This window comes from Ovis aries, chromosome 12, assembly GCF_016772045.2.
Source record: "Ovis aries strain OAR_USU_Benz2616 breed Rambouillet chromosome 12, ARS-UI_Ramb_v3.0, whole genome shotgun sequence".
NCBI classification, from domain to species: domain Eukaryota; kingdom Metazoa; phylum Chordata; class Mammalia; order Artiodactyla; family Bovidae; genus Ovis; species Ovis aries.
In genome coordinates this window covers 53,925,746-53,934,099 of record NC_056065.1, presented here as the reverse complement: position 1 = coordinate 53,934,099, position 8,354 = coordinate 53,925,746, and the positions used below count along the sequence as shown (strand labels likewise).

General features: G+C 44.3%; 1 protein-coding gene across 1 annotated transcript; it reads right to left on the bottom strand.

Moving 5' to 3' along the window:
- Positions 1-1,865: 1,865 nt before the first annotated feature.
- LOC101115051 (PRAME family member 27-like) lies at positions 1,866-5,380 on the bottom strand. Its single transcript, XM_004014086.5, has 3 exons — positions 5,094-5,380; positions 4,081-4,653; positions 1,866-2,439 (listed from the first exon to the last, which is right to left on the bottom strand). The coding sequence occupies exons 1-3, from the start codon at positions 5,378-5,380 to the stop codon at positions 1,866-1,868; spliced, it is 1,434 nt and encodes a 477-aa protein (XP_004014135.5).
- Between the last annotated feature and the right edge of the window lie 2,974 nt (positions 5,381-8,354).

The following is an 8,354-nucleotide window of genomic DNA, read 5'->3' as shown; positions in this document are numbered from 1 at the left end:
ATGCTCAGTTGACTTACACACAAACGTTTTTCAAGAGTAAATGTCATTTTACAGGATCTAGTTGGGGAAAATAAGGATGTGGAAATGAGGATATGGAGGGTAGACTACAAATTATATGGAGATTTTCAGCTGAGTAGGAGTAGCACCCTTCACTGACACATTGTTCAACAATCAGCTGTACAATAGTGGTTACTCAGGAGAACCCTAACAACTAAAATGTCTTACCACAGGCAAGGAAACTGAAAGATGTTTTGTATAAATCCTGATATCTGGTGTCAAAACATGCTATGCTCATCTTCCTTAATGGGGAGACACAGAAGGTGTTATGAAAGTCATTCTTTCATTAATATAACCTAGCCCCCAAAGGATGTAATTTTTAATGAGAAATTAAAAAAAAAAACCCATGTTACATGCCCATATAGTTTTAGTTTTTTGTTCAGAGAAATTTGTATACCTTCATTAGAATAATTCAAGGACTATTACCTACTGGGGTAACTGGCTAGTGAGATGCAGAGGCTCAGCTTATCTGCAGTGCAGATGACCACTTTCAGAACTGTGAGCAATGGCTTGTGCAGAAAAGCCATTTCTCAACACACAGCAGTGCCAAGAAGTGAAACTTATAGATCCACAAGGAGAAACATGGGGACTACTCATGTCTAAGGTCATGGTGTGAGTCAGCAATCAGGGCCCCGCAAAGAAATCTTCATTCTAATGGCTTATTGGATACTGAGTATGTTCAACCTTGTATGTATTAGCCATTGAACAGACATAGGAATATGTAAGGAGGTAAGAGATGTCCCTTAAGTCTCAACATTCAAAAAACTAAGAACATAGCATCAGGTTCCATCACTTCATGCAAATAGATGGGGGAAAAGTGGAAACACTGACAGACTTTATTTTCTTGGGCTCCAAAATCACTGTGGACAGTGACTACAGCCGTGAAATTAAAAGACACTTGCTCCTTGGAAGGAAAGCTATGACAAACTAAGACAGCATATTAAAAAGCAGAGACATCACTTTGCCAACAAGCGTCTGTATAGTCAAAGCTATGGTTTTTCCAGTAGTCATGTACTGATGTGAGAGTTGGACCATAAAGAAGGTTGAGCACCAAAGAACTGATGCTTTCAAACTGTGGTGCTGAAAAAGAATCTTGAGAGTCCCTTGAATTTCAAGGAGATCAAACAAGTCAATCCTAAAGGAAATCAACCCTGAACATTCATTGGACGGACTGATGCTGAAGCTCCAATACTTTGTCCACCTGTTTTGAAGAGCTGACTTATTGAAAAAAGACTCTGATGCTGGGAAAGACTGAAGGGAAAAGGAGAAGGTGGTGGAAGAGGATGAGATGGCTAAATAGCATCACTGACTCAATGGACACGAATCTGAGCAAACTCTGGAGATATGCCTCAGACAGAATAAAGACTGGGTGAAAATGGCAGAAACTCAGAAACTCTGATTTTTTAAAAATCTGCATCTGGAGATTCCTGCAACGAAAAGTGAGGGGAAGAAAAAGATGATACATGGAGGGCAGCAGTTGGTTTACACTGAGCATCTCTTCATTTCATTTCTTTATAACCATCTACCTAGGGATAGCTCCAACATGTGGGTTACAAGCTTGAATCCACCTTCGGAAATTCAGGTTTATAATTCTTACTCCGTAGGACACATGTATACAAAGTTCCATTACTGCTCCGCATCAGCTATTCCCTCTGCAGTCCTGCACCCCTGCAGGATCACTTTTCCTTTTCACATTCACACTGAGCAAATGTCTGAAACCATAGGTCTCTTTTCCCTTCACAAAGTACCAGTATCATAGATTTCAGTTTCCAAATGCTCAGAAGAAAGCTTTCGATCGATGCATCCAACTAGGCAGAGGTGTTACTGCCATATGTGATGGGCTCAGGATGATTGAATGTGTCCTCTCCACAGTGAGGACAGGGGCTGGAACTAATCCAGATGGTCCTGGGATGTCCCAAGTCCTTCAGAATCTCAAGCAGTTCAGCTCGACACTGAGCAAGTCTCCCCAGCTGGAGGATTCCCAGAGAGCTGAAACTCTCCTGAGGGACAGGGTACAGTTCTTGACATAAACTGGGCAGTGCTGAGGTGTGTCGAAGCATCTTATCCATAACGGCCATGGAGAGGAAGTTTCCACGTATGCTGAAGAAATTAAGCTGGAAGCAGTGGCTCAGGGCAGGCAGGATGGCCTCGAGTTGCGAATCCATGATCCCACACTGATCTAAGTACAGTTCCTGGAGGGTGGCTGCAACTTTCTCCAGCAGACCTGGAAGGAGCTCAGGACTAGAGTAGGTCAGGGTGACACCACTCAGATTCAGGCCCTTTAGCTGACTGATATTCAGACACTGGGAAAGATGGGTCAAGTCTGAATTCGTAAGGAGGCAGTGAGTTATTCCAAGGGTGTCCAAGGGGTTTGTCAGGCACCTGGGGAGAAGTAGAATTACAATGTCTTAAAAACTGGGGTGGAAGGTGACCTCAAGGTGAGAGACAAGAGATTTGCTGAAGGCCAAGTTTTGTCTGACCATCTGATAATGATCATTACCCAGAATTCCCAGTCTCATTTAAGCCTGAGTCTTTAACCTTCACAGTATGTCTGGATCAAGTTTACAGAACCTGGAAAACTCTTTCCTCATCTATGTAGCAGAGTAAAACACATTCCACTTCCTTATGAGTATGAATGAAGATCATAGGATGGACTAGAACAAGCTCACAGCAGAGCCTGACATCTTGTCTCAATCATCAATGGGCATCACTGAATGTTAATAGAAAGAGACATACTTAAAATGTTTCCTACTCAGACTTCCTTCCACCCATGCTTGGGCCCCAGGCATACCCAGAAGCCAGGTGAGGCTTCTGGATGACATGCATAGAAGACCAGTCTGGGCAAGGCCCCACAACAACCCATGAAGATGGCAGTTTGCAGGGTCTCACTTACATCCCTGCATTATCTGCAAACCAGCTTTTATGATCCCTTTGGCTCCTATTCTACTACTATCACCTCCAGAATCATGCATTTCCCATATATCAATTATCTTATCTGGAGCAAAAAGCCTTTTACAGACAGGGAATTTGAGACAGGCTTATTGTGATCATAAAAGTGTTAAGCACAGAGCTTTGGTTTAGAAATGCTCAGACATAGTTTTCCATCTTCAATTTCCCCTTTTCTTACCTATTTTCAAGTCTTACCTAAATTAAGATATCCCTTCTTAAGGAAGAAATCATATACCCAACCACTAGATCCTAAACCTTAGTCTATAGCTACCTAAAAGGTGTCCCTTTCCAGAGCCTCTATCCAGCTGGAACACCTACCTTGATTTGGGTGATTATGTGATACCACAGTTCAGAATAGAGCAGCAAAGGAGATAGTATGCTTGACATTCTAGAGTTGTTTTTTTTTTTTTTTTTTTACCAATAGAAGTTTTTTTTTGAATACTCTGTGCATAGCCTGAGTTCTTGACCCTTTAGCATCTTCTCCCAGTCAGTGCACCTGAGGCTTCTGTGGCAGGGGTTTGTCATTCCCCTCCTAGGGTGCCTGAACTCTTTCCCCAGGGGCTAGGCACAAAATATCAAGTAGAAGCTTTCGCTCCTTGCTTCTAAACTTTGCCAGCTACTGTGCCTCAACCTTTGCATGTCCCCCTACCCTGACCTTTCTTCTGATGTAGATAAAGCAAGCCTATATCTTATAGCCCACCTGTAATTTGGAGGGCTATGACAATTTTGAGGAGAAGGGGGTGGCAGAGGATGAAATGGTTGGATGGCATCATCGACCTAATGGACATGAGTTTGAGCAAACTCCAGGAGATAGTGAAGGACTGGGAAGCATAGTGTGCTGCAGTCCATGGGGTCACAAAGAGTCAGACATGACTGAACGACTGAACAACAGCACGGAAATTCTAGAGAAATTCTCCTTTGATACCCTATCCTCTGTTGTCCCTGCCCTGGCCCCTGGGCTCTAAGAGCGCAAGCTTCCCCAGCTCAGATACCAGTGAAACCGAATTCTGTGCCTGGAGGGGTGGAGGGTGGTGAGTTGTGTTCACTGTTACCTCGCCAGTGGTGCACACTCACCTGAGCATCTGGTCCAGGCATCCTTCCAGGAAGAAGGTAGATACCAGAAAGAGATCCTGGAGGCAGTGCAGCCTGAGGAACTGAGAAGTAATTTGGACAACATACTGCTCCTCCTGATCTTCAAGTGCAGACACGTCCATGTGAGAGAGAAGGAGTCTCTGCACATTGCTCATCTGGCCCAGGAGAGGAGCAAACACAGCCAGGCTGGACAGCCGCCAGGTACAATTTACTCGCACCTCCTCAACACAGTCCAGCTGCACCATACTCAGGATCTTCATAATATTGTCTCTGGGCATTGACTCTATCTTTAGTTTCTTACAGCACAGGTGTATGGAAGCTTTTTTCTTCTCCACCCATCTCATGAGGTAGGCGAGGAATCCATCCATGATCCTTCCATTGATGTGAAGTTCTATGAACACCTCCAAGGGAGCCAAAGTTCGATGTGTTCTTGGCCTATTCTTAGCCACTGGTTCTTCTAATGAGCTTGAGGACACCTGGATACTGGATCCAGACCACATTCTCCAGAAGTCCTGGCCCGTATTTCTTAAATCCAGCACTTGCAGTTTGCACCTCCTGTGGGGGAAATAGCAGATTGGCAGCAATGATTTGAATATCCACTAAAATGAACCACAGCCTCAGAATTTAGGCAACACTGAGACATCCCACCTGGGCTTTTAATTCACATTTTTGACATTTCCCTCTTCGTCCCTCTCTGCCTCAGTTTCCTGCATCTCCTCTTCCCCTTCCATTTTTCCTTTTATCCACTTCTACACCTTCCTTAAGCATCACTAGAAGGAGGCAGAGAGTGTACTTTCAGGTTCCCTTGCATCTCAGGCACTCCTACATTTTCTGAAAACATTTCCTAGAGTGTTTTCAGCAATGGCCAAGTCCCTGTACTTCCTCACTGACATCATCAGAAGCCTCTGGTCTATCCCTTGGCCATTCACACTCTGACCTCAGCTGTCTCTTCAAAGACTCCCCTGACTCTACCAGTCTACTTCAGTTAGACTCACCTGGGTTGATCCTTCTGGGAAAGCAGGACATCAAGTCCATCCAGCACTGCTTGTAAGGTTCCCAGGTGAGGCATCTCCATCAGTCCCCCCAGAGGCAGGCGGACAAAGGGCCAAGCTTGCACCATGGCCTTCAGTGTCTCTCTGCAACTCCAATAGAAGGCTTCCATGAAGAGTTGGGGGAAGAGCTCGATGGGCAGATACTCCAGAGCAGAAATGGCCAAGGCCTCATCCCTCAGCAGGCTCATCACTGCTTGGTCCAGGAGTCTGGGTGGATTCCAGGTACTCATTCTGACTCTGCTCAATAGGAATCCCATGGAAACTTGCAGGGAAGAAGGCATATTTCTCAGGCAAGCATGAGCACCCTTTCATTGGTATTCCCACTCTTCAGAGGAACCAACTCATAGCCATATCGACTGCTCCCATGGGGCTAGAAAACTCAGGGATCAAACCCTGGTCTCCAGTATTACAGGCAGATTCTTTTCCATCTGAGCCACCAAGGAAGCCCAGAAGACTCCCAGTTTACCAGAATTTTACTCTAGTTTTCATGGGTGAAAATCCATAATGCTGCCTCTACAGGGACCAGAGCAAGAATCTCATAAAAGTACTAAGGAGGAAGAAGACCAACTATTTGCCCATCCATTTCCATTCACTGCTTTGCTTTATTATGATGAACTGGTAAGTGGATACCCCAAGCCTGAAGGCTGACCTAATTATTTTGGTGAAAACTTTACCACTTTCTTAGGGTCCTGCTGCTGCTGCTACTAAGTCGCTTCAGTTGTGTCCGACTCTGTGCGACCACATAGATGGCAGCCCATCAGGCTCCCCCATCCCTGGGATTCTCCAGGCAAGAATACTGGAGTGGGTTGCCATTTCCTTCTCCAATGCAAGAAAGTGAAAAGTGAAAGAGAAGTCGCTCAGTCATGCCGACTCTTACCCCATGGACTGTAGTCTACCAGGCTCCTCAGTCCATGGGATTTTCCAGGCAAGAGTACTGGAGTGGGGTGCCATTGTCTTCTCCTCTTAGGGCCCTAAAACTACTGAATAGAAGCAGCATGTGACACAACTCAACCTCCATCCTCAATTCCCACAGTTACTTGAGCTGGAAAAGATGACAGATCCCTAAAATGAATGCCACTGCACAAACTACATATTTTGAATGTCAAGGAATAAAACTCCAAACAGCTGTTTTTATTAAGAGGAAAATCTGCTTGTTGAAGGTAATTGACGTTATATAAACTGAAGGAGAAATCAAAATGTTGAGAAAGAGGCAAAACTACACTGAGAGGCAAAACCAAAATGTTAAATTTGTTCATCAGCACAGAACTAACTAGGGGCCTCCCAAGTGGCGCATGCATGTGTGCTAAGTTGCTTCAGTCATGTCCAACTCTTTGCAACCCCATGGTCTGTTAGTAGCCCACCAGGATCCTCTGTTCATGGGATTCCCCAGGCAAGAATGCTAGACTGGGTTGCCCTTCCCTTCTCCAAAGGGTGTTCCCAACCCAGGGACTGAACCCTCATCTCATTATGTCTCCTGCATTGGCAGGCAGGTTCTTTACCAGTAACAAGGTGCAGTGGATGGGGATCCATCTGCCAATACAGGGGACATGGGTTCGATCCCTGGTCCAAGAAGATTCCACATGCTGCAGAGCAACTGAGTCAGTGTGCCTAACTACTGAGCCCACGTGCTACTGTTACTGAAGCCCATGCATCTACAGCCTATGCTCTGAAATAAGAGAAGCCAATGCACTGAAAAGCTTGTGCACTGCAATCTAGAGTAACCCCTGCTAGGTGCAACTGGAGAAAATCCGAGCAAATGAAGCTAATGAAGACATAGCACAGCCAAAAAACAAAAAAACATGGATAAAGACTAACTAAAAATATCTCTCCCTGCCATCCTAAGCTATATGACACAATTCAAGACTGCTGACCATAGATAAGGCAAGAGGGTCCTTGACTAAGGTCAGTAACTTACCAACTCTGATGTGGTTGTCAGGGTGGGCTCAGTCCTAAGACTGGATGAGATCCCAGATAGTAACTCCAGAAGGCAAAGTTTCTGCATCTTTTCTTTGGTGCCTGAGACTTTTAAAGGCCTTTTTAATAACATCTTCCCTCTTGCCCAACTACAAACAGCCAACCAGAAAGTGGTGACTGATTAGATTCCAGACTGTCCATAAGATTAATCCTGATTGGATTTTTGCCTATAACCAGTTGAATTGATTAAATCCAGTATCATTTAGGAGGGTTTAAATGATGCAAGGAGAGCCACAGACTCAGCCATTGATTCACTCCAGGAACACTGATTAAGTTTTACTATTAGGGTGTGTTATAGCCAAGGGTGTGAGACAAGGAAGAAACTATTGTTTCCAGATATTGGATGGGAAATTAGAAAACATCAGTTTGGGGGGATATTTGGTCAAAATAATAAAAATGTTCCAGAATTAAAACAGCTTCAAATAGATATTAAGAAGAGGTGGCAAGAATACAGAGAAGAACTATACAAAAAAGATCTTCATGACTCAGATAACTACAATAGTGTGATCACTCACCTAGAGCCAGACATCCTGGAATGCGAAGTCAAGTAGGCCTTAGGAAGCATCACTATGAACAAAGCTAGAGGAGGTGATGGAATTCCAGTTGAACTATTTCAAATCCTGAAAGATGATGCTGTGAAAGTGCTGCATTCAGTATGTCAAAAAATTTGGAAAACACAGCAATGGCCACAGGACTGGAAAAGGTCAGTTTTCTTTCCAATCCCAAGAAAGGCAATGCCAAAGAATGTTCAAACTACTGCACAATTGCACTCATCTCACATGTTAGCAAAGTAATCCTCAAAATTCTCCAAGCCAGGCTTCAACAGTATGTGAACTGTGAACTTCCAGATGTTCAAGCTGGATTTAGAAAAGGCAGAGGAAGCGGAGATCAGATTGCCAACATCCACTGGATCGTCAAAAAAACGAGTTCCAAAAAACATCTGCTTCTGCTTTATTGACTATGCCAAAGCCTTTGACTGTGTGGATCACAACAAACTGTGGAAAATTCTGAAAGAGATGGGAATACCAGACCACCTGTCCTGCCTCCTGAGAAATTTGTATGCCAGTCAAGAAGCAACAGTTAGAACTGGACATGGAACAACAGACTGGTTCCAAATTGAGAAAGGAGTACGTCAAGGCTGTATATTATCACCCTGCTTATTTAACTTACATGTAGAGTACATCACGTGAAATGCAGAGCGGGATGAAGCACAAGCTGGAATCAAGATTA

Excerpts from the sequence above, each read along its gene's own strand:
- LOC101115051 (XM_004014086.5), bottom strand. The coding sequence starts at position 5,380 with ATGAGTACCTGGAATCCACCCAGACTCCTGGACCAAGCAGTGATGAGC. Across the intron at positions 4,654-5,093 it reads TCCCAGAAGGATCAACCCAG|GAGGTGCAAACTGCAAGTGC; the intron begins GTGAGTCTAACT and ends TTTCCCCCACAG. Across the intron at positions 2,440-4,080 it reads TGCCTGGACCAGATGCTCAG|GTGCCTGACAAACCCCTTGG; the intron begins GTGAGTGTGCAC and ends ACTTCTCCCCAG.